The sequence below is a fragment of the Callorhinus ursinus genome, unplaced genomic scaffold, assembly GCF_003265705.2.
Source record: "Callorhinus ursinus isolate GAN/ISIS: 27379988/994484 unplaced genomic scaffold, GSC_fseal_2.0 scaffold9, whole genome shotgun sequence".
NCBI classification, from domain to species: Eukaryota; Metazoa; Chordata; class Mammalia; order Carnivora; family Otariidae; genus Callorhinus; species Callorhinus ursinus.
Genome location: NW_027397071.1, coordinates 17,185,740 through 17,211,969, shown reverse-complemented (window position 1 = coordinate 17,211,969; position 26,230 = coordinate 17,185,740). Strand labels below are relative to the sequence as shown.

The 26,230-nt window shown below is 39.4% G+C and overlaps 1 protein-coding gene across 10 annotated transcripts in view; it reads left to right on the top strand.

The window, feature by feature from the left end:
- CDC14A (cell division cycle 14A) overlaps positions 1-26,230 on the top strand; it is a 187,759-nt gene that overhangs the window by 55,272 nt on the left and 106,257 nt on the right. For 9 of the 10 annotated variants that reach the window (XR_012379345.1, XR_012379344.1, XR_012379343.1 and 6 more), the window contains one exon: positions 15,193-15,272. Coding sequence is in view for 4 of the 10 variants with exons in the window: in XM_073896238.1 (XP_073752339.1) it covers positions 15,193-15,272 (80 nt within the window). In the remaining 6 variants the exon portion in view is untranslated. Of the gene's footprint in view, positions 1-15,192; positions 15,273-26,230 lie in introns of those variants that run through there. The other variant, XR_012379346.1, reaches the window with a different exon arrangement.

Sequence of the window (26,230 nt, the reverse complement as noted above, 5' to 3'; positions counted from 1 at the left end):
ACAGTCGTGGTTCATAGTTTCAAATTAATGAGTAGACAGACAAGCCTTTCCATGTGAAGATACGTACTGTGTGATGAATCAGACATTACATTTGTGTTGAGCGGTGGTGTGTGAGTCATTTAGTGGGGCTTGCTTTGGGAAATTTCTAAGTAATAAGAGAAAACCACAATTCCCTTCTCAGAGAAACCTTTCCTGATGTTTTCTCCATAATACACACCCATGCACACACTGTATTTAGTACTATAAATTTAAGTGCTGATACATTATGCTTACAGCACAAATTTTTGAATCTTAGTAGCCTTGAAAAGACATACTTTATCTGTGACAAAGCTTATGTCCATTTGTTTCACTTATATATTGAATTAAAGGGATGTACTTTTTCACTGCTTGGAATTGTGTATTTACTCGTTTATTTTGTCATTTCTTACTATTTGACCCAGGCCATGGCTTAATGCTAGCTTTTTTTTTTTTTTTTACCTTGTCTTACAGTTGATTATGTGCAGTATCAACTACTAGAATAAGCTCCTTGCAATCACTTGCTTTGCCATCTCTCTCCCACTAGAGTGAGCTCCTTGAGGGAAGGGATGACTCTTCCTGTGTTTGTATCCCCAGTGCCTAGCATAGTGCCTACCTCTTGTTTTAAGGAATAGAGGAATGAATGAGGTAAGAGACAGCCCTAGAGGGGATTCAGATTTCCAATGGTGACTGATCTCATGTTAATAGTTTGTTTGAAATGATGCAGATGGACTACATACCTGGGGTCTACATCACACCACTCCTACCCCCAGCTCCTGGCCTTGACTTCTGTCACCAGGATCTCAGCTGCAATGCTTTAATTTGAAATCAACTGCTTGTTAAAAGCTATGGGAATGGACCCATCCTGTACAAAGAATTGATGGATATGCTGTAACTCTTCTAATAGCATCTTCTATTGTCTGCCTTGGAATTGGGGACACTTAAAATCCCACTAGTTGAATGTGATAAAATACTTCTGTTCCCTTCAGAAATGTCTGGAATTTTGAGAAAATTCTCAGTGTCTGCCAGTGAGTAGTAGTTTTGACAGGAAGCTACATCTTTTACCTGGAGACACATTTTAAGTTTTCTTCTTTTCCTGGAAACACATCTGTGAAATAATGGAAAGAGTGACAAAATGGGATTAAAACAGTTTCTAAAATCATTTTTGTTTGCTTGTTTCCAAGTCAGATGTATGAATTAAAAACCAACCACATCCACTTTTAGGATATCCTGGCATTGGGCTATGCCATTATTAGCACAGAGTTAAAAAAAATATATTAGATACTACATTTTATACATGTGTACTCACTGATGACAATATTTTCCTTCTGAATTCATGGAAGAGGAAGTCAGATTTAAGTTGTTGATTAAGATCCTTCTATTACAATAAGGAGTTTTGGGATTGACCCAGAATGTGGGCCACTAGACTCTTTGTATAAACTCTATTTTACTTTTCTAAAGGAATATTGATTGACCTAGATCTGAAGTAAAGTACAAAGACTGCAGGATGGGATTCTGGCTTTTACCGTATCTACCATAGCAATTCAGAGAATAATTTCTCCTCTGAAGAATTAATCGCTCCAGTGGAGCTGTTTACAGTACAGTGATTCTGCCCTAAGTTACAGAAGCAGACAGATCTGAGAGAGAGGTCCTCTCTTTGCCCTGCCTGCCCATCCCTACCCTTCGCTGCTCCTCCTCCCTACCGCGCTAGGAAACCCAAAGAAATGAAGGAACTTGACCCAAGAGGCAGAACAGGGAGGACCCAGAACCCCTCTACTTTTAGCATTCCAGTCTTTCTTCCTCTGTTAGTTAGCAGTCCCCAGCTTATTGAGACGCCCAGAGTCTCGGTTAGCGCCACTGTGTGAAATAACAAGTTACCCGTTTTCTTACACTTTGCCCTTGGCTTCCTTTGTGGCTGTTACCCATCTACCACTCCTAGTTATCTCTGCGTAGCTCTCCTTCATCTTTGTATTTTCCCTGCTCCTTCCAACTCTTTCTGCTCCCTCCGTTTCTGATCACTTCTCCCCTGTTGCTTTGTTTCCTTCCTTTCCCTGCTCCTTTCTTCATTGGCTCCTATGTAGAATAGCAGTATTGTCATACTTTGAGTTTTTTGGTTACATGTCACAGAATCTGGCTCTGACTTGCTCACACTTAAAACTTGAATTTTTATGATTTTCCTAGTAGCTTAGTCGAAAGAGGGAAGTAGGGGGCCCCTGTAGCCTTCATTGTTTAATAAGCACTGTCTATTCATCTTCACAGGAAAGTCTTTCCCTCTCCCGTTCTGTCTGGCTCCTTTATTCTTTCTGTTGTTGGAACAAATAATTATTGAGCAGCTGTGCCGGATGCCCTTCTAGGCTCTGAAGGATCTAGCAATGGACAAGAGAGATAAAATCCTTGTATTGATAAAACCCTCATGGAGCTTCTGTTCTGCTGTGGGACAGTGACCCTGTGGTAATAGGATAGGGACTGGCTGGCTGCTTCAGATGGGGAGTTCAGAGAATCCCTCTCGGAGGTGATGACCGTTAAGCTGATAAAGAAGAAGAACATTTTAGGCAGAGGGAATAGCATGTAGAAAGCCTTTCAGGGTGGGAATGACCTGGGTATGACCGAGGATCCAAGAGAAAGCCAAGGTGGCTGGAACACAGAGGGCAAAGGGGCTGAGGTCTCCACCAGGGCTCTTATATGAGAGGAAGAGTTTGGATTTTAGTCTTCATGAGGGAAGTTGTTGGAGAGTTGAAATGATCTGTTTTGCACTGAGAAAGGGTTTTATTTTTTTTTTTAAGATTTTATTTATTTGACAGAAAGAGAGAGAGAGAAAGAGAGCATAAGCAGGGGAACAGCAGAGGGAGAGGGAGAAGCAGGTTCCGCACTGAGCAAGGAGCCCAATGCAGGGCTCCATCCCAGGACCCTGGGATCATGACCTGAACAGAGGGCAGACGCTTAACCGACTGAGCCACCCAGGCGCCCCTGAAAAAGACTTTTAAAACTCATCTTTTAGAACTCTGCTTAAGGCTGTCCATGGTACCGTTTAGCTCTGGATTTCAGATTTCTTTTATGCTACCATACCATAAGGGTCTGATTATTTACATGTCTGCCTTCCCTACTGTCCTCGTTTTTGCGTCCCTAAAATATAGCTCAGTCCCTACTAGAAGACATGAATGAAGAGGTAGATTTGTCACATGGGTTGTCAAGGACATAGGCAAAGCCTTTTGTTGTGCCCTTGGAATTTCACAGAGAATGTTGGCTTCCTTATCATCTATCACTTAAAGCTAATGAAATAATATGTATATGTAGTTCTGTGATATAATTCAGGTATTTAGCCTTATTATAACAGCAGTTCTAAACCATGATTTTGTTTCAGAAATACCCGCGGGCCAGACCTCTCATAATCTGGTGAATCAGAATCTCAGGGGGGTGGAAATCAGGTTATCGATCTCTTAAAACAATTTTGAAGGTTTTTTTCTGAGGCATAATTGAAGTTGGGGATCCCCTGGCTTCTTTTTTTTTTTTTAAGATTTAATTTATTTATTTGACAGAGAGAGAGAGCAAGAGCAGAAACACAAGCAGGGGGAGTGGGAGAGGGAGAAGCAGGCTTCCCGCTGAGCAGGGAGCCCAATGTGGGGCTCGATCCCAGGACCCTGGGATCATGACCTGAGCCAAAGGCAGACACTTGACTGAGCCACCCAGGCGTCCCCCCCTGGCTTCTCTTAGAAGATATGAAGTAATGTCGAAGGGCTACTCCCGAGGCTAGGAATATATTTGACTTTTTCTTGGTGTTATCTATGGTGCCTGGTACCAGTAATTCTTTACTGAATGAAAAAATGAATCACCTGTATGTAAAACTGTGGCAAATTCTCTGCTCATCTCCTTCTTTTCCTTTCTTCTTCCTTGTTTTTCTTACTACAAGTATATCTGTCCTCGAGTCTTGCTGCTGATCAAGACAGGGTGAGAAATCACTGACCAGGGTGAAGTGGGGGGATGACTTTCTGGAAGTAGTGAGGTTTAGCTACAGCAGTGAGCTGGAACAGGAGGGAAATTTCCAGTAGCTGCAGGGAAGGTGGATAGACTTCCTATATGTTACATATATTGGCTATGCATGCAATAGATCTGTTGGTTGGATTTTTTTTTTAAGATTTTATTTATTTATTTATCTGACAGAGAGAGACACAGCGAGAGAGGGAACACAAGCAGGGGGAGTGGGAGAGGGAGAAGCGGGCTTCCCGCCGAGCAGGGAGCCCGATGCAGGGCTCTATCTAAGGACGCTGGTATCATGACCTGAGCTGAAGGCAGACGCTTAACGACTGAGCCACCCAGGCGCCCCTGTTGTTGGATTTAAGTTACTTTTATTTAAGGTGGAATTGTCTTCACTTGTTTCAGTTGTACTGTTTGTGGAATTAATAAACTTTTAAGGAACATGGTTACTTCTTTAAAAAGTCTATACAGATTTCAGAATGATTCATTCCATTATGTTCCTGAAGTACAGTTCTGTCATGTGGCATATTTTTGAACAGGTCGGGCTAATGCAGTGAAATGGCCCTGGAATGTTTTCTGCAAACACCTGACTGATGGGCAAAGCTCTTGTTTCTCCTGCTTTCTCTAAGCAACAAATCTTTGTAAATACTGGAAAAGAACAACCAGTTCCTTGTTTGTGTTCATTGTTGGTTTTCTATTCTTGAGTCAATTCAAAGAACAGTAGCTTACAAGTTACTATGAGATTCTAGATCTGAGATTTAGTTCACATGCTATGTGGATTCTGTCTTAGAAGTTTGGATAACGTCTCACCTACAAACGTCTTCAATTTGGAAAAGGATAAGATGACTATATTCGAAAAGGCTTCTTTTTTTGTTCCTCAGGTGCTTGTTCTAGTTGCTAAAATGAATACATTTAATTGTCTGGTCTACCTCCTTCCTCTGCCTAAGCTGCTGTAAGTTGCTGTAAGTTCAGAGGAAGCAAGTCATACTTTGGTCATATTGCTTTCCCACCCTGGTTGGGTTCCATTCCTGGAGAGTTTGGCAGTCTGTGTTTGTCCAGAAAGTTTCTGACCTTTCTCATCCACATTTCTTCCCAATTATCTCCCTTTGCTTACAGCAAGAAAATCTTTCTCCTCTCGTATTTGTCATGCCTCCTTTTGCCTCTGATTTGGACTCAGTCCTAATCATAATGCCAAATATTGAGGAAAGCTCTGCATTTTGAAGTGGAATTAGATGTATTAAAGTACCAATCCAAACATTTGAAATAATTCACAGTTCACTTTAAAGTCATCCTAAACATGTGCATTGGTTTCCTCGTGTTTTTATTTTTCTAATCTAGGCTTTCCTCAAGTATTCTTAGCATTGAGGGAAGAGAATTTAAAAAGTAAACATGCCTCTTTAAGTATTTTGTTTTAGTTTTTAGTTTTTGAAATCATGTTTTCCACCACATTTTATTTTAGATATATGATTTTAATGATAAAGTGGACTCTATAATCATTTTTGGACTAGCCTAAGAGACTGACAACCATAAGATTTTAACTTTGGGAAACTATTTCCAAAGATCTAAATATTAGCCTTTACAAATACACTTTTAGAATATAATTCATCTGCAAATTAAAGACATTCTATAATTGGTTATAGGCGTTAAGAGAATTCAAACACTGATGCTTGGTCTGTTGTGGACCTGTCATCTGCATCTTCATTATAAAGGAAGTTTCGGTCTTCGCCTTCTAAGCTCGATCAAATTCAGTCCTTGGCTTAAAAAAAACCCCCTTTTTTTTTTTTTTTTTTTTTGCTTTTCTTTCTTGAGAGGTTTTTTGAAATAAAATTCATACTATATCCAGAAGTAATCAGGGAAACTCAGCATGAGGAATTTTTGACAGAACCATTCCATTTGAGAGTATTATTCAAGTAATGTTCTGGAGTGAGTCTGTTTTTGTATTTCATATAGAGACTGGCTTCTGACGATGAATGATGGATGATATACAGGGTTATGTTTACCTGTGTGTCGTAATATAACAGCATTATACTCTTGTGTGAGACTAGGGACTCAGGTTTTCTTGGGACCAAACATTTTTTCCTTTTCCCCCTTAAAAGGGGCTCTTTAGACGTCTGCGTGCTGAGAACATTGGCTTAGTGTTTCCTTGGTTTGCTTTAATAAGGGGCTGTGCTAGTTCAGTGAGATACAAGTGGCTCGGCAGTGTCTGTGCTGGAACGTGAGCTCTCTCCAGGCAGGAAAAGCCTGAAGTGTTACTGAGACACAGCTAGCAAGAGATGTGTATTCGTCTGGGCTGTAGCTGTCAGTTCTGGAAGAATATCTTTGCAGGCCGCTAGAATTCTGGTTCCTGTCAAAGTCGACGGGGAGACACATAGGGCTAATGTTGTCTACACTTTTCCTAAATTGCCTATCAAAGAGCTGCTACTGGTTTCACTCTCTTCACGCCCATGAGAGGCAGAGATAGTATTTCTATTCTAAATGAGTTCTCAAATAAATAAAGTCCACTGTGTATCAAATCTCAAATCCAAATTAAAATGTAAAGAGATGTTACTTGAGAATATTTCAGAGCAAACATCAGCTCAGCCAAAGAGTACAGTCATTGCTAAACCTTGTTCTCATAAGGATGTCAGATGAGTGTTAAGTATTTTTAGGGCAGAAATAAGCAATGCGGATGGAGGCCTGGCATCAGATTCTGCCTGACTTCTGGACTTAGTGTGGCCTCCATATTTATTCAGCAAATGCATTGTCTTTGCGGGCCTCATACTCTGTGACTTATAATAGACTCAAAACTGGAAGAACAGGGAGAACAACTTACCTTCCTTTATAATGTGTTAAAGACAAGGTGCATCCATTCTTGTTTTAATTAGACTATTCAGTACAATAGATTTAAAATAGAATAAAATACAGGCTGTTTTAAATATTCGGTTGCATTTCTGGTTTGCAATCAGACTTAACTATCTAATTTGTAAGGGATCGTTTAACACTGAATATTTTTATTTCCATAAACAATGAGAACAAAAGTAGAATCAGTGTGCATTTGAGGAATGTTTGGCTTTTTTCTTTTCTTTTTTTTTAAGTTTTAAAGCTGAATGTAGGTATTGTTTTCTCAGTCATTGGTTATAATGAAAGGAAATGATTAAGAAGAGAAATGTTGCTAAAAAGAGTAAAATAAACATTTTGTTTGTGCTTGCATACGGCAGTTAAACTTAATGCTGTCATCAGGAAAAAGCAGTTTATAAAGTGCCCTGACACTTAAGAAGTCTGAGAACCAAAGTGTTGGGAGCCAAGGAAGAGACTTTAGAAGTTTTATGTTTCAACTCTTTGCCGAGTTTCTCACCACCTAGTGTGTTTTTGTAGATGTTCATTCGATGGACTTTGGTGGCTCATTCTTTGCTGGTTACTGGTAATTGCTTTCTTCTCCTAAAAATAAACCTAGCCTAGTGTTCTTACTCTTTTGTTCATGAGAAGCTCACATAAGGAAAAATGAATACAACATCAATTCTCTTCTGGTGTACTTTGTTGGGAAAAGATGTGGACCACCTCAAGGATCTGATATTTTGACAATGGATTGGATAAAACGGGGTCTACAGCATTTATCTTATGATTGTTGATTCTAAGGCACCAGGAGACTCAGGGGACATTTGAAGAGGCAGAACTGAGAGTAGGATCAACATCTGTACTTTCAAATGAGAGGGTTGAATTAAATGATGGTCTGTATGTTACGGTTTTGGTATATAGCAGTCATGGGAGACGTTTACAACCTCATGTTTTGATGTTTACACACATAGGCTTTAGGACTCAGGTGTCAGAAATAACAGTTGTGGATCCAGATTCACGTGGATACAGGTGGTCAAAAGGAGAAAAGAAATATTTTGGGACCAAAGTTTATCTCCTTTCTGTGGTCCCTTGCTATAGAAGAGCTGTGTGCTTGATACAAATCTGAGCATTTTACATATAATATTAATTCATTACATCTTCCCAACAGTCTTAGGAGGCAGTTACAGTTCTTATCCCTACCCCACAGGTAAGGAAATGGAGGCACAGAGAGTTAATGTAATACGGCTCATACATGAAAGAGCCTGGATTGGAATCTAGGCAGCTTGGCTGCGGTCTTGGGGTGCCGAACCACTGCACTCCGTCACCCGCGCTCTAGATAGACGATCTGTGTCCTGTGACCACATCACACTTGTTCTCACATAAAATGCCCTCTTTCCCTCCACTCTTTGTTCATGCATCCATCAACCATTTTTTGAGTATGCTCCCCGTGCCAGGCAGTGTTGAGTCCTGCAGATAGAGAAGAGGCAAACATCCTGCTCGACTTATAGTCTAGCCAGGGAGACAGACTAAAATCACCCCAGAAGACAAACTTCGGTAAGAATTTAAAGGAGAAAGGCAGGGCGCTTTCAGAACAGAGGGAGGGGCCTGATCTCATCAGGTTGGGGAAGAAGGCTGCCCCACCGTTGTGGCTTAGAGCTGTGGTCCCAAAGGAAGGGAGGAGGTAGCCATCTAAACGCGGCCATGTTGCAAGGAAGGCTTGAGTCGAGTCTGGTTCCTTCGTGGACTGTACCCCAGCCCTACTTACAGCCCTTGTTGTCAGCAATTTTAAACTCCTTCACCAGGTTGCAGAATTTCCCCGTGTCTCGGTGTGTATGCACGTTCCCCTGCAAAACTGTAAGCATTAAATACATACACATTGATCTTTGGTGACTTGTGTTCTGTTCTACCTCCTGCTTCCTGCCTTTTACTGGGTGTGGGGAGTGGCAGAGGGTAGATTCCGAACAGACACAGGGGAAGTGGGACAGTGAATGTCTGGGTCAGGCAGTATGCCTTGGCTCTTGAAATACTTAGTATAAGCTAAAGCAAGTCATCTGAGCTAGAGCTCTTATTTGTACAATCAGTCTCTATTTTACTTTCTTTTTAGCACATCACTGAAGAATTGACTACACCTAGTTTGATGCTCTCAAATAACTTGCCTCTGAAAGTTAATTTCCCTAGCTCCCTTGGGCATTATCACTAAAATTGTAGTGACACATTTAGAAAGTCTCATTCACTTAATTATTATTTAAGCTAAATTAACTCTCTAGGGTGGATGCACTTGTAGTACCTTACACGTTTAAAGCAGTTATCCACTAACATATGTTTCTAGAGCATCTATCTGATAGGAGGCATTGTAAGGCTTATAAAGGTATAAAAACAGTAAAAACATGTTTACTGCACTTAAGGAGCTTTATACTTCAGTATAATGGAAAATAATTACGACAGAGCTGTCAGGAGCCCATCAGGAAGTGGTTAGGAGTGCTGTGGGGAGCCAGACTGCCTGACTCCACCACACCCTAGCTGTCTGACCTTGAGCCACTGATTCTCAGCATTTCATGTATAAGTGGAAATGGGTTAATAATGGAACCGTCTTCAGGGTGATTGTGAGGATTATTAAGCCAAATTATGTCAAGTGCTTAGAATAGCACCTGGCACATAGTATGCACCCTATAACTTTTTTTATTATCATCATTATCATGGTCATTATCATTCTTATAGTTGAGTCTAAGGAGTAGGGGAAGGGTTTCTGAGCTTAAGAAAAAACACATGGCGGAGGTGGTAGTCAAGTTAAGTCTAATGAAATAGGAAGAATTTTAATAGCAGAGATGGTGTGGAGTATTCCAGAAGAAACTTCAGATGAAGGTGTCAGGTATGCTTAGGGAATGGTGAGGAGTCCAGACTAGCGGTAGGGGTTCATTTAAGCAGCAATGAGAAATTCACCTGGAGAGATCAGTTGGCACCTTGTCTTGGTGAAGGGTGGGCAGTCTGGCTGGGGTTTTTGAGCAGGACTGAGACTCTCAGAGTCCTGTTCCAGAATTGCTGGAGTAGGCAGAAGTGGAGGCAGAGAGAAACCGTGTTAGTGTGAGTGTGGTGATAGGGGTTTGAAATAAGGTGATGATATAGTCATGAAAGAAAGGTCAAATGCAGATTCACCGGAAAACTAAAAGCAGTTTAAGATTCAGGGCCTTTAACATGGTTGGGCCTCTCTCTCTCTCAAGGTCGTTGGAGGGACCCCAAGTAGTGGCTTTATAAAATTTGAGAAGATATTTGTATACTTTTCTTTTCTTTTTTTTTTTAAATCCTTTATTTTATTTATTTATTTTTTAAAGATTTTATTTATTTATTTGAGAGAGAGAGAATGAGAGATAGAGAGCACGAGAGGGAAGAGGGTCAGAGGGAGAAGCAGACTCCCTGCTGAGCAGGGAGCCCGATGCGGGACTCGATCCCGGGACTCCAGGATCATGACCTGAGCCGAAGGCAGTCGCTTAACCAACTGAGCCACCCAGGCGCCCTGTATACTTTTCTTTCTCTCCCCAGATGTCCTGTTTCAGCACCTCAGGCTGTAGAGGCTATAGAGAAAGAATCAGTCTGGGTATTGACTGGGTGAGGATGGACACAATGAAGGAGAGAGGCCAGAGTCACAGGTGGCTTTGGAGATTGAGTTTGGCTGACTGGGAGGAACCCCGGATGACAGACACAGGGGGATGATGGGAGAAACCAGTGAGGGTGCAGTGCTTTCAAACCAAGCAGGTGCTCTGCACTGGTTAGCTGTACCAGGGAAAGAAACATTGTCTTATTACCTCTGCCCATCCTTGTCCTCAATTGCTGTCTTGCAAGTGTGATAATTTTAAGTTATATGGGGCTTGGGAGAGGGGCCCGTGCATGACTGTTAATTTAGTGGAATAGAATCCAAAGCACATATCACACAGAGGGACATCTCTGTAACGTCCCCATTTAGCACTCTGTATATGCTAGAACTACCTGTCTGAAAATTTTAAGGAAAATTTCTCTTTTGGTTTAAGTCTTCAATATTTGGTAAGTTTTAGGGCTTCTAGACTGTTTTTAAGTTATAACATCTGTTTTCTGGAAGCTTCTATTTTGAAGAAATTTAATTGACTCAGTAACGGTCAGAATGCTAGTCCACAGCTATCATGTCGGTGTTCTGGTGGTGGCACCTGACTGGGAAAGGCTGTTCTCAGCATCTGTTTTCTCTTTTATAAACAAGCAAAATAGTAAACAAATAACAGGAAATCAAATGCCACAATTAAAGAATACTCTCTCAGATGACCAAATCAAATCCTCAAGAGTATTTCCATTTTACAGATCACAGAAAATAAATCTAATTAAAATAGGGGCACAGGTTTCATCTTTAGATATATATGGGATGTGTGTATGTGTTGCATTTTATAATAAGTCTTTTTTGGAGAAATAATAGCCCCTAAAAACACAGCTAAAAACATACTTAGAACTGAGGCAAATGTCCCCAGAGAAAGACCATCAGCCAATTTGTGACTCAAAGTCTGGTGTAGCCCTTCTATATTAAGCCATTTGTTGTTTGAAGAATCACCTTTTATGTATCAGAGAGATTAAATGATCTGAGTAGAGAAATATCATTGTAAATTCCAAAATGCTTCTGAAATTTATGCATATTATTTCTCGACAGGCTTTAAAGATTTAATGACCATAGGATTTAGTAAAAAGAAATGATTTAGAAGTATTTTTGGATTAATTTAAAGAGGATTTTATTTAACTTCCCAGGTTGATCTGCTGTTCTTCTATAAAATTAGCCCAAACTTGATATTTTGAAGCATTGTTTCTCAATGTGTGGTGTGCACAAACCTTTGAATATTTTTAAATTAGGTATTTTAATATTCATTTATGTCTAGACTCTACATAGCAAATGATACTGGTTTTCTGTTAATAGCAATGATATAAAACACTTTAGAATAAATTGATTTAAAAGGGTGTGTCTGTTTAAAGAAAATAGTAATACATGGCGCTACCTGTGGTGGTGGAAGTTGGGAAAGTTGACGCATTAAAGTGTGGGAAACATTGGCTTATTGGTAAATCATATAAATTATGCTATCTTATAGTACTATAGTACTGTAGTACTTTAACTTCAGTGATGTTGTTAAACAAAAACCTCACAGCCATTGGTTATTTATTTATTTATTTATTTATTTTAGAATGCTGGCTCTTTAAGACTCTTTTAGTAAAGAAATTGAGAGAGTTATTTGGGTCCTTGGTACCTGGCATTAAAGTTAATTAAGCAAAAACACAATCACTTTAATTGGTTGGCTTCTAGTAAATTAAAAATGCGGGGCACCTGGGTGCCTCAGTCATTGGGCATCTGCCTTCGGCTCAGGTCATGATCCCAGGGTCCTGGGATTGAGCCCCGCATTGGGCTCCCTGCTCCGCGGGAAGCCTGCTTCTCCCTCTCCCACTTCCCCTGTTTGTGTTCCCTCTCTCACTGTGTCTCTCTCTGTCAAATAAATAAATAAAATCTTAAAAAAAAACGCATTATGTCCAGTGCCGTTCTATTGAGAAGTTTCGAGGACTTCCTGGCAAGAGTAGTGCACTCTGATAAAAGGTAATGCATGTCCTCACTCCTCCAGGGGTAACTTAGCATGATACATACACCAAGCACTAGGCAGCAGGCTTTTGTTAAATTTTACCTGTCAAAAGTTTGGGAAGATTCTTTCAGTTTGAGTTTATCTATGCTAATATCTAGTGAGGAAAGTAGACAGCATTTTTTCCCCTGGGAAGCAGAAAAGGAAAATCAAAATATTTAGAAGATGCTTTGAAATTAATTTTATTCAGAAAATATTTTTAGAGATATTAGAATATCTGGCAACAAATTTTTGATATTAAATTTGGTTTTAGTTTTATTTTTTTTTAAAATTTTTTATTCATTTCAGAGAGAGAGAGATCACACGCGCCTGTGAGCCAGAGAGCATGAGCAGGGGGAGGGGAGGAGGCAGAGGGAGAAGCAGGCTTCCCGCTGAGCCAGGACCCAGATGCGGGGCTCGATCCCAGGACCCTGGGATCATGACCTGAGCCGAAGGCAGACGCTAATGACTGAGCCACCCAGGTGCCCCTAAATTTGGTATTTTAATGACTCTAGCATGCATACATACAGTAATGCACTCATTTATTACATTTCACCGATCATCAGGTTGTAAAAGGGCATTGTATTTACCTGCCCCCGGACCCTTCCTGGAATTTATATGGCCTCTGCTGGGTTTCACTTTGCACTTATTAATAATTTAGCACTGGGATAAAAATAAAAACAGACTCTCATCTTACAGTGTGAGAACATGGGTCATGTGTGCTAAGTCATGCAGGTAAGATGAGTAGCTAAACCCTGTGGGGTATCCAGTCTAAAGAAGGATTTCATGTGGACTGTTGCCTCTCCTGCAGAATGGTGCCTCGAAATTAAAGGGAATTAATGTAATTGCTCCTGAGGAGGGAAATGTAGTTTTGCTTTTCAAAGGTCGTTGTCTGAGCTTTAATTACGCCATCCAAACACAGAAGCCTTTTACAGCAGCTTTCCCTTTTAGCAGAGGTAGTCAACTTTCCAGGAGTGCTGCATCTTTAGGCTTGAGGAATCACCGCATTATAACTGACTCTATAGGGTATAATCTACACATTAAGGCCCAGCAAAATCCTGTTTTCATATTGGTTACTCAAAAGGGGCTTTAAAGCTAGGGTTGGTTTAAGTGGATTTTTCTGATTATTTGAGCTACAACTAGAGCTGTGATTCTCCCTTTGTAGAATCAGTGACTCACGCCTAGATCATTCTTTGACGGTGGTTTCATTTTCTGGGCTGTTTTTCTTTCACATTCGATTGGCTTTGGTTGGTGTGTGCCCTATCAGACTGTCAGGCTTACTTGTCAAATGAATATAGAGCTTTCTTTTAAACGCTGGAAGTCTCTTTTATGTATTTATTTTAGTTTCCTTTCTTTAGAGAAGACAGAATTAAGGTGTTTTCTAGTCCTGAAAATGTTAATGATTAAAAATGCATGTAATATATTGCTAGTGGGATAGCTTAAAACTCAAAGGAAATTTGTAAGTAAAGAGGAAGTCCCTGCTTTTTAAGAATTGAGACCCTGCCACTCTTGCTGAAATGCACAGGGTTTTGAAATAATGCCATTAATTCTAGGTAGAGAGGATCATTGGGAATAAAATTTGATTCAAACTGTAGAGGGAAATGTCCTCAGCTCAAAGTTAAGATATTAAATCATACTTAGAATAAAATTGGAGTCTGCCTATGGTTTGTACTGTTCTGCACTATTTGGCCACCACTTGGTTCTCCTTCCTGTGTTCTAGCCACACTGAGGATCTCTCTGTCCAATCATCAAGCTCTTTACCTCAGCAAGGATGGTGCCCTCGGTATTCCTGCTGCCTGGCAAGCCCTTCCTTCTCTTCCTTACTTTTCCATGGCTTGTCCCCTGCAGATCTTACCCTACATGTCTACCAGGGAGCCCTCCCTGTGCCTTCCTTCAAGTAGCCCCTTTCTATTCTCTTTCCAGAGCCCTGTTTATTTCCTTTTTAGCACCTATCTCAGACTGTATTTATTTTGTTAACTATTGTCTTTGCCCCATAATGTAAATTCTGTTAAGAGAGGTACCAGTACCTGGCACATATTATATAGTCAATATGCTGATTAAGTTGTTTACTGGTTTTAAGAGCTCTTTTTTGTTTCTTTAAGATTAGTTTATCATGCTGGGCCAGAGGGATTTAAGTATCCTCAATATCAACAGTCAAGCCAGTGTGTTTTCTAGTGCTCTTTTTAAAAAAAATTATTTGTGAATATTTTTATTTATTTATTTGAGAGAGAGAGAGAAGAAACCCAAGAAGACTGCACTGAGCATGGAGCCCGATGTGGGGCTTGATCCCACAACCCTAGACCACAACCCCAGCCGAAACCAAGAGTTGGGCGCTTGACCAACTGAGCCACTGAGGTGCCCCTCTAGCGCTCTTACCTGCATTCATTTTCAGTTTTGTTGTGATTTATTTTACTGTACTTTATTTTATTGTGCTGTGAATGCACAGTACAATAATGGAAGTAGAATTGTTCTGCTCCCAAAAGGGAGAACTCTGCCATTGTATCTGTTCAGTGTGCCTTTGTAAACAGCCCTGGATGGCCTCTTTATGGATCTGCCATCTGTCTCTAAGCTCTTACCCATTTCTAAGCCAAAGGCTGCGGCTTAGCTTCAAGCTGAAAAGGAAATTTTGGCAGCTTGGTTGCTGTCTTTTAAAGGTTAGCATTATCACCATGACTGACAGTTGTCAAAGTGGAAAAAGGGAAATGCAAATTTGGTGAGTAATTAAATTGGTTTTGTGTCATTCTTTGGTGGTGTTCTAAATGTTGCTATTTATCTGTCTTAGGTAATCTATTTAAAGAAGACACCAGAAGAAGCCTACAGAGCACTCCTGTCTGGCTCAAACCCCCCCTATCTTCCGTTCAGGTATAACTCGTGTGAGACTTGGGCTAATAGCACTTGGCTGGACAGCTGCTGCTGTAGAGTTGGATTGCTGTGTTTTTAATTGTCTTAAGACTGTGACCATGATGTTATACAGAATTAAATGAGATGGTAGCTTTTATTATTTTATTTTTGCTGAGTTCTTTTCCTCCTATCTAGTAAGAAAAAAATAGCTTTTTCCTTTTAGGAATTAATTTTCTCCTTGAATTCTTTCTGTGTCATGACCTTTCAGCACAAAGAGTGCCTGATTTATGAGCTAATAAACATGTCAAGATTTGACTTGTTAGATTTCAGTACTCTACATCATTGATTCATCCATTCAGTCTTTCATTTCATGAGCATGAGTGAGCTCTGACTGAATGAATGTTGGGGCTGGGGATAGAGAGTAAGACCCTCAAAGTACCTTCTCAGAGACCCATGTTCAATGGGGACCCAAAATGACCTGTTTAGCACATGAATCTAGCTTATATCTTGAGGAAGGCTGTTTCTCATTACAGTGTTGGAAAATACTTTTTAAGTATCAGCTGAAGAAGGTTTTTTAAAAATTTCAGGTAAACTTGAGCTTGTTTAAAAAATGGAAGGGAACATATAGCCAAACTCCTATAGTGGTCATTTCTGATAGAATTATGAAAGATTCTAACAGTTTTATTTTTGCTTTTTGTTTATTTGTGTGTCCAAATCTACAAACATCTGTAATTCTCTTTTTTTAAAGATTTTGTTTATTTGAGAGAGTGAGCAAGAGAGCACAAGCCGGGGGAGGGGCAGAGGGAGAGGGAGAGGGAGAAGCAAGCTTCCCGTGGAGCAGGGAGCCCGATGTGGGGCTCGATCCCAGGACCCTGAGACCATGACCTGAGCCGAAGGCAGGTGCTTAATGGACTGAGCCACCCAGGTGCCCCAGCATATGTATTTCTTATTGCTGTTAATCTCATAATTACCGACAATAATGAAAGAAAGGAAGAGCAAAGATTGAGGAGGCCTCTTTGTCCGTCTTCCTTACTCTCCTGTAAACTCACAGAGGGCAGGTCTTGGTGCCTGACACTTAAAAGTGATTTTAGCAAATATTTGAATGAATAAATCAAGACTAAATCCCTTCAGATCCAAGGGGTTCCCATTTCTGTTTCTCAGGCCATAGGAGGGAGCGTTAATTAGGCACAGGGTGGGTGTCAAGGTCGGGAGGAGGAATGGGGGAGATACTGCCTAATGTGCTTGATCTGCTTGATCTGTTTGATAGTCTCAGGAAGTCAGAGGAAAGTAGTGAGAGGAAAATATCCTCCAGTGATCTAGGGGATGAACTAATTAGCTACTGAAGGGCGGATAAAAAGTGACAGATTATGTATAGAAGCATTTTAACGTGGAGACAAAGCTTGTTTTTTCCTTCCACTCCTAATGGCTTCTATAATTTGAAAGCCCTTTGTAAAATACAATTCTAATTTTTAGAGAAGGGTAATTATTTTAGTCAGTGTGGGCTACTGTAACAAAGTAGCATAGACTACTACCAGTGGCTTATAAACAACAGAAATTTATTTCTCAGTTCTAGAGGCCGGATCAGGGTGGTCATATTCTGGTGAGGGCTCTCTTCAGGGATGCAGACTGCTAACTTGTATCCTCACATGGTAGAATGAAGGAGAGAAAGATCTCTGGGGTACCTTTTTTTTTTTTTTAAGATTTTATTCATTTATTTGAGAGAGAGAGAAAGAGTGGGATGAGGGGGAGAGGGAGAAGCAGACTCCCCGCTGAGCAGGGAGCTTGACGTGGGGCTCGATCCCAGGACCCCAGGATCATGACCTGAGCCGAAGGCAGACGCTTAACCCACTGAGCCACCCAGGCGCCTCATGGGGTGCCTTATAAGGGCACTAATTCCATCTTGAGGGCCTCACCCTCATGACCTAATCACCTCCCAAAGGTCGCATCTCCTCTAATATCACCTTGGGGGTAAAGATTTCAACATGTGCATTTTGGGGGGATACCAACACTCAGTCCATTGCAGTAATAATGAAAATATTAATCACTCTACTAAGTTCTAAGCCTAGTGGTTAAGAATATATGCCTTGGAGGCAGAGACACTGGGTTTGAAGGTTCATTCTGCTTTTTACTACCTGTAGAAAGGATAAGCAACTGGAGCAAGTTACTTCTACTCTCTGAGCCTCTGTTTCCTTTTCTGTAAAATGGCTTCAGGCTGTCCTGGGAATTAAGTGAAGTAATGCGCTTATCATTATGTCTGGCACAGTAGCTGGCTTTTGTTTTTCTCCATGTTGTTAGTACGATTACTATTATTAGTAAGAACTAAGGATTTTCCACATGGATATAAATATGAATAGAAAGTATTTCTTCTAATGATCACACCTAGTTGGGGCAGGCAGATCTCTAGGCACGTTAATTAACTGTAAAATAGGTTGTATAAAAATAGAGGATAAGATTAATTCTTTTTTTATTAATGTATATTATATTATTTGTTTCAGGGGTACAGCTCTGTGATTCATCAGTCTTACATAATTCACAGCGCTCACCATAGCACATACCCTCCCCAATGTCCATTCCCCCAGCCACCCCATCCCTCCCACCCCGCTCCACTCCAGCAACCCTCAGTTTGTTTCCTGAGATTAGGAGTCTCTTATGGTTTGTCTCCCTCTCTGGTTTTGTCTTGTTTCATTTTTCCCTCCCTTCCCCTATGATCCTCTGTCTTGTTTCTCAAATGAGGATAAGATTAATTCTGACAGAGATTTGGGAAAGTATCAGACTCATTTAAGCTGAGCTTTTATTTATTATTTTTTATTTTAAAGATTTTATTTATTTATTTGAGAGAGTGGGCGAGAGAGAGCACAAGTAGAGGCAGGGGGAGAGGGAGAAGCAGACACCTGGCTGAGCAGGGAGCCCGATGCGGGGCATGATCCCAGGATCCTGAGATCGTGACCTGAGCTGAAGGCAGATGCTTAACCTACTGAGCCACCCAGGCGCCCCTAAGCTGAGCTTTTAAAGCTAGATAAGAGTTTGGAGAATGGAAGGGGTCAAATTAGGCACAGTTATGCGCTATGGAAAACGCTGGAGGTGTGGGGTTTCTAAGGTGACCTCAGAAGTTCTCTGTGGGAGGAGTACAGCGTCTGTGGTAAGAGAGGGGTCGTGTCTGCACAGGATTACTGAGGTACTTTACCCGGGGACAGTGAGGGCTCATTCAATTTGTTTGCTAAATTGGAAATATGTTTGCAATTTTTTTTGGTTGTTATTTTGAAAAATAACACACACAGCTGGAAATTATAATGCTGTAATATTTGTAAAATTATAATGTCAGTCAGTAGGCCCGCTGGACAGTGTAGCTATTTAAAAATTTTAAGTGGAAAATATATATTAAATTTTATGCTGCTGATATTATCCATTCAGAAGTCAAGGAAGATGTATTTCTCTTTCACTAGCTAGATGACCCTTGCTATCCTTAACTGTCAATTTAGGTGAAGATCCTGGAGGAGGAGGAAAGAATAAATTCTTTTAAGCATAATTATATGTTTAGCTTATATGTGCTAGGTAATTAATTTGTTTCCTGAGAACTAGAATTTTTGACTAATTAAGATCAGAATAGAAGAAAAGATAGGAAGAAAATTATTATCACTTAACATAGAATTAAGCAATAATTATTACAATTGTAGCCTATTTTTCCAAATTGTTTTTATTTAAATATTTGAAAATATAAATATATTAACATGGTTCAGAAATTTAAAAAGTATGTAAGGTTTACAGTGAAAACTCTCTCCCCCACCCTTGATCTTACCTCTCTAATTTTTTCTGGATAACTTCTGGTATTTGTTTCTTCCATATCCTTCTAGAGTTTCATATAAGCAAGTATAATTAGTATTATATTAGTTTCAGGTATACAGTATAGTGATTCAGCAGTTCTACACATTACTCAGTGCTCATCACCATAAGTACATCTTAATCCGTTTCATCTATTCCACCCATGCCTGCCTCTCCCCCCGACCTCCCCCCTGGTAACCATGTTTGCTCTCTATAGTTAATTCTGCTTTTCTTGGTCTCTTTTTTTCTTTTGTTTTGTTTCTTAAAATCCACGTATGACGGAAATCATGTGATATTTGTCTTTCTCTGACTTATTTCGCTTAAGCCTTATACCCTCCATATCCATCCATGTAGTTGCAAATGGCAAGATTTCATTCTTTTTTAATGGCTAACATATGTCTTCTTATTTTTCATTTTTATCACAAAATGTAGCACACTGTATATACTATTCTATACCTTGCTTTTTTTCACTTAACTTGCCTTGGATATCTTTTCATATCAGCACACGGAAAGCGTCCTTCTCCATTCTGTATTATTTCTGTGTAATGTACAAGAACTCATGTAACCAGTCACACATGTAGACATTTAGGTTGTTTGCTATCATTTCAGTTGTAGCTTTTCAATTCACGTGGTCTGAAATGTATTTTAGAAGAAAGAAACTGAGACACTACTATGGAGAAAATTATAGTGTTGTGGTTAGACGTAAAGGGATTTTAGTAATCTGTTTGCATAAAGGTATTCATTATATGAGAAAAGAATGGTTAATGAAAAAATGAGGCATTTCTTCCTTGGTTTAGGCACCTGTTTCCTACTAAAAGGTTGAATGTAACTTGAATGTAACTCTAAGTTTTACCTTTCTGATAGCCCAAGACATCAAGAGTTGTGTTTACATTAAGCTGTGTTTCTAAACCCAGACTCTTCATAAACCATACATTTGAAGCAGAAAATACCACAAGGTAGTGTAAAAAAGGTAGTTGAAGAAATAGTACAGGTTTTCTGGAATTTGACTAAAGAGACTTACTTTTTTCCTAATGCTAAGATAAGATGGGAGTTGATTTTAGTCTCTAGCCCAGACCAACTAAGGCTAATACAATATTAAGAATCATCTTACAGTTCTGGTCAGCCATCATTGCCTTGGCCTTCATTTGTAATCTGGATTCTGTCATCCACTAGGTTTTTTACATCATTTATTGTTATACTTTTATCTTCATTGTCTAGATTTCTTTTAATACACTATTGCAGTAACACTTTTTTTTTTAAAGATTCTTTTTTATTTATTTGACAGAGAGAGACACAGCAAGAGAGGGAACACAAGCAGGGGGAGTGGGAGAGGGAGAAGCAGGCTTCCTTCTGAGCAGGGAGCCCGATGCAGGGCTCAATCCCAGGACCCGGGGATCATGACCTGAGCCAAAGGCAGATGCTCAATGACTGAGCCACCCAGGGGCCCTGCAGTAACACTTTCATTTAAAAAACAAGAAGCCTTAAGGGACATCCATTTAAGTGTTATCGTTTTATCGTTGAAAAGTTTTTAAAAATGAAGACCAGTTCGAAGGCTTCTCGAAGTGTGGTTGGTGTCTTTATGTGCCTTCTTCACTGAAATGCCTGTTTCTATTTGTCCTCTAAATTCTTAGTGCGTTTCTAATAAAGGGGTTTTAAGGCTACTGTGAATTTAAATAACATTGTTCTTCAAGATTTATTCCTTTAATAAAAATTTATCTGAACAGTCTCTTCTGTTAAAGCCTTTCTTCATTTTTCTAGAGAGGCTTGGCAGGTCCTTTGCCTGTAATTCCCTGTTATATTTTGTGTATTGCATTTTGTTCAGGCCCCCTTACATTTGCCACATATATGATTAAAACAAATGTCTTGGGGCACCTGGGTGGCTCAGTCGGTTAAGCATCTGCCTTCGGCTCAGGTCATGATCCCAGGGTCCCAGGATGGAGTTTCGCATCAGGCTCCCTGCTCAGTGGGAAGTCTGCTTCTCCCTCTGATCCTCCCCCTCTCGTCCTTTCTCTCTCTTACTCTCTCTCTCTCAAATAAATAAATAAAATCTTTACATTGAGATGTAATTGACATCAACACTTTCTAAGTTTAACATGTACAGCATAATGACTTGACATATATATGTTGTGAAATGATTATCACGATAAATTTAGTTAACACTCATCACCTCATATAGTTACAAAAAATTTCTTTTTGCCCTTTTGATGAGAACTTTTAAGATCTATTCTCTTAGCAGCTTTCAAATCTACCATACAGCAGTGTTGACTGTAGTCATCATGTTGTAGATGACATCTTCAGTATTTATTTTATAACTGAAAGTTTGTACCTTTTGACCACCTTCACCCAATTCCCCAATTTACTGCTTGTTCTTGATTACATTGATTATAGTAGACTTTAGAGATAGTTGAATTTCTGGCTTGGTGTGACACTCAAGGAGTGTTTGTTGTGATGTTATTGTTTGCAAGTCAGTCTTGGTTCCATTAAGTTAATGGAATTAAGTTCCATTTAGTTGTAAAGCAGTTGTATCCAAAAATATACCTTTGCTTGTATTGAGGATAGCCAATGTGTTTGTCAAGAGTGACTTTAGTTAGGGGCGCCTGGGTGGCTCAGTTGGTTATGTATCTGCCTTTGGCTCAGGTCATGATCTCAGGGTCCTGGGATGGAGTCCCTTGTCGGGTTTCCAGCTCAGTGGGGAGTCTGCTTCTCCCTTTCTGTCTGCCTCTCCCCCTGCTCATGCTCTCTCTCTCTCTCTCAAATAAATAAGTAAAATCTTTAAAAAAAAAGTGACTTTAGCTGAAAACTAGAGGAAAAGGGTATTTTTCACCTAATTCAGCTCCTTGAGTCCATCCATCTTTCGTGTTGGCTTGGCAGTTGGCCTTCAAGGGAACAAGAAGCCATTTAGTTCTGGGGTCAGAGTCAACAGAGTTTGAACTGGCAAGCCTAGCATGAATCTTTTTAGGTACTTTTCCTTTCAGTGTATTACCACATTTATAGTCTATACTATTGACCAGTTGTTCCATGAACTCATATTAATTGTGCTTTTCTAAGGTCTCATGAGACAACCAACTCTTGGTAGAATTCTCAGATTGTCTTCTTGGCAGTCAATGGCCATCATTTTCAAATCCTCCTTCTCTGATGTTCATAAAACAGTGTTGATGAAAACTCTCAGCCTCATAAAACATGGAGAATTGCACAACTCTTCTTTTTGATTTCTTTTGTGCTTTTAAATTCATTTTATAAAACTTACTTCTTTGTTTATGGGTCTATATGTGTCGACTTGGTAAGTTTTTTTGGTTTTGATGATGGTTCATAAATCTATTGAAGTCCACCTTTCTATGACATATAATATAAAATGGAGAATAAAACTATACAGACAATAAATTACATCCAGGCTCCCAGTTTTGAAGACAAATACAGAAAGCATGATTTGAGAAATAATGAGTAAGGGCAGAGGTGAGGTTGAGGTGGGGTGCTGTGCTGACACCCAATGGAATCAAGCAGGTTGGATGTTGAATGTTCTGTCTCCAGCTGTTAGTTTAGTTTTTTCTTTTTTTGGTGTTGGTTTTTTGCAGGTCTCTTCCTGGATAGGTCCAGGAATGCATTTTTGTGTGGCTATTTTATTTTAGATTGGAGAAGAGGCTAGAACTTATAGGTAGTATTTCCCAAAGTTATGTTGGTTCTCATATTTGGTTTTTAAAAATCTGAGAGGCTTTAAAAAATATTGGTGCCTGGGTTCTATTCCTGGAAATGTTGACATAATTGGTGTAGGGTATTGGGTTTGGGTATTGGGATTTTCAAAGACTTCCTACAAATTTCCAGTATGCTGGCAAGGTTGAGAACTACTGCGGTATATGAACTACCGTGGCAAAATAAAAAGAAAAATAAACGAATAAAAAGATTTAAAGGACAATTAAATTTAGAACTCTCCATCTTGGAGATTTAAAAAACACCTTCTCATTTTAAAGATTCTGAATGGTTCTGAGTAATAAAGAAACCTGTTTAACTTCGTTTAACTCAGACTTTTCCAAAGTACTTCATCCTGAATCCCTTTCCACTCCCCACCAATTCTGTTAATATCTGGCAGCACCAGTGTTCTGAAACACTCTAGGACACATTTCCTGATCCACACCTGTGTGTAACAAAATAGATCTCTTGGGATTAGAATAATATGCTGCCATTTATGGAACTGTTTTTGTACTGTTTCCTGAGAGTCTTGGAAATAGATGGTTTATCAAATAATGGTATTTTATCTAATATGAACAGGAACATGAAACTTTTAGAGTAGGTGTGAGGCCAGAAAACCTTTCCTTATGGGAGGACCCACAAACCTCCCACTGGCAATCCTTTAAAGACATTTGACATTGAAATGAATCCATACTGTTTGTATTAAGGGAGAGGTTTGTTGTGTTTGGGGGATGACCCCTAGTCATATCCCTGTTGCTGAGCTATGTCTTAATGTGGGAAATCTCTGAAGCAATTACTCCAGATCATCTGGGCATGCCAGAACTTGTAGGTCTCTTAACAAAGGCTCAAAGGGGTCAACCACTTAGAACTTGGCATTAGGCTGCCTTCTTTCTTCTAAAGCAAAGTAAACATGTGCTGGTAGATGATAGATGTAATTATAAAATATATCTCTTCACAGAAAATGTTGAACCAGATATTTGTTAGCTTAAATATGATATTGTGATTTTTGTCAAAGTTTATTCAGCAATTAACTTTATATTTCAAAGGAAAAGTTTTCCTTACCATGTTTTTCTTTTGAGTATCAAAGATATAGAAACAAAATTTATTTTATGCTTTTCAGTGTATCTTATGATGGCTACCCTTCTGCTTCACAGTGTTGATCTTTGGGGTTATTTCTGCCCCCATGGATCTTTAATAAACCTTTGCTTTTAATGCTTGGTGTGATGAGAAAGATCTGCATTAGTTTTGAATAGTGAGGATGTGCTAGTTTCCTGAGTGTTGGAAATAGATGGGAGTAGATAGCTTATCCATTCCAAACTGTTCAATCCATTCTCAACAGCTGGGACGTGTTTAGTAACTTGGACCACCATCAAAAGCAGACTCTTTATCAGATTTTTCTTGTTAAAGTAGTAAATAAGTGCCATGAGACAGGATCTGAGAACAGAAACAACTGTCAGGGTCTCTATGACTCACTAAATACATGTAAGGAAGTGAGTTATATCTATTCTTTTTTTTTGGAACATGGCGGTGCTTCAATGGTTTGAGTTATGAAAGTTGGTTCAGATGACTTTTTTTGTTATTTCTATTTTGATGGTCCCAGATCTGTGTTACCAAGTTTCTATAGAAGAGTCAGTGCCAAACTTTTGTACTCTTTATAGTACATTTCTGATAGCCAGTCTTAGTTGATAAAGGTGGTTTAGAAAACTACTTTACATTAATTTAATGTATTTACATTAATTTACATTAATGAATTTACATTTACATTAATGAATATAGTTATTTTGTTGAATGTCTTGTTGAATGTCTTTTCAGTACCTAAACTAAAGGCAATTTGCTACTATTTATTATTTTTTAAAAGATTTATTTGAGAGAGAGAGAGAGAACATGAGCAGGGCAAGGGGCAGAGGGCGAGAGAGAGAGAGAATCCTCAAGCAGATTTCCCACTGAGTGCGGAGCCCGATGCAGGACTCTGTCCCAGAACCCTGGAATCATGACCTGAGCCGAAATCAAGAGGCAGCCCCTTAACTGACTGAGCCATCCAGGAGCCCCCAATTTACTACTATTTTTATCTGTAAAGCAAAATTAGTGTGGTTAAATGGGTGTCACTCACATCTTGATGAAAGGCCCAGAACACAGAGGTCTGTTTTTTTTTTTTGGTGCCTATTATTGCTAGTTCTTGACAGATTCTATTCTGCTTAGTTTATGTGACCTTTTAAGCCATGATTTAGAGATGAAGTTTTATGTATCTGTTTCTTTGGATGAACAGAGTGATTAGTGTGTAGCTTTATGTTCAATCTGAAAAGTGGGATATTCTGTGTTCTGTTTTTTGTTAGGTACTGGTCATGCTCAGCTTTTGGCCCTGCCCCGGGAAGCCATTTGATTTTGCTCTTTGAGTGCGAGATGGCTTTGTTCTTCCCACGGATTCTCAGCAAATTTCATCTTGTAGTCTTAGATGATATAAGCAATCAGCTTTTTCTTTTCCCTGGACCTGGTTCACATGTGTCATGGATTTGTTCAGAGATTGGAAGTCGAGTATAATTTGGGTAATGATGTGTAGTATTTTGGGGCATTATCTACTTACAAAATATCCATACAATATAGTCTAGAGCCAAACTACCTAGTACAGTAGCTACTAGCCACTAGTTATGTGTGCTTTTGAGCACTTGAAATTTGTTTCATCCAAACATTTTGAAGATTTAGTATAAACAAAGTAAAATATCTTCTTTATAATTATGTTGATTACATGCTGAAATAATTTTTCAGATATATTGGAGTAAAAAAATATATTACTCATTAATTTCACTTGTTTCTTTTTACTTTTTTAAATATGGTTTTGAAAAAAATTAAAATTACTTATTTGACTCTCTTGTGGATGGCATCATATTCCCATTGGACAGCAATGCTCTCGATTGTGTTTTTATTCCTGTACATTAAAGATTGTTTTATATGATTTTTGCTTTGAGAAGTCAGTAGTTCCCAACCACTAGAGTTGTTCAGATATAAGTTGAATGATCTCTTGGTAATGATCATTTATTCATTCATTCAACATCCACAGCATATTAATGTGCCCAACATTGTGCTGGTCTCTGGGCATGCAGACATAAAGGACATATTCTCGGTCCTTAAGAAGCTCATGATTTTGTGGCAGTTGTGCAGATGGGATTCAGGTCAGTGCTTGGAAGAGTGCTTTCATGACCTTTGAGGTCCTTTCCAACCCATTGCTCTGAGGGTATTTGCATAACTCCTAACCACCTGTTATCCAGAGAACTTACTGAGAATCATGGAATCAGAACATATGTAGATCATAGCCATCCGCAGTATTTCTTTTTTTTTTTAAAGATTTATTTATTTATTTTGAGAGAGCGAGAATGAGAGAGAGAGAGAGTACATGAGAGGGGGGAGGGTTAGAGGGAGAAGCAGGCTCCTCGCTGAGCAGGGAGCCTGATATGGGACTTGATCCCGGGACTCCAGGATCA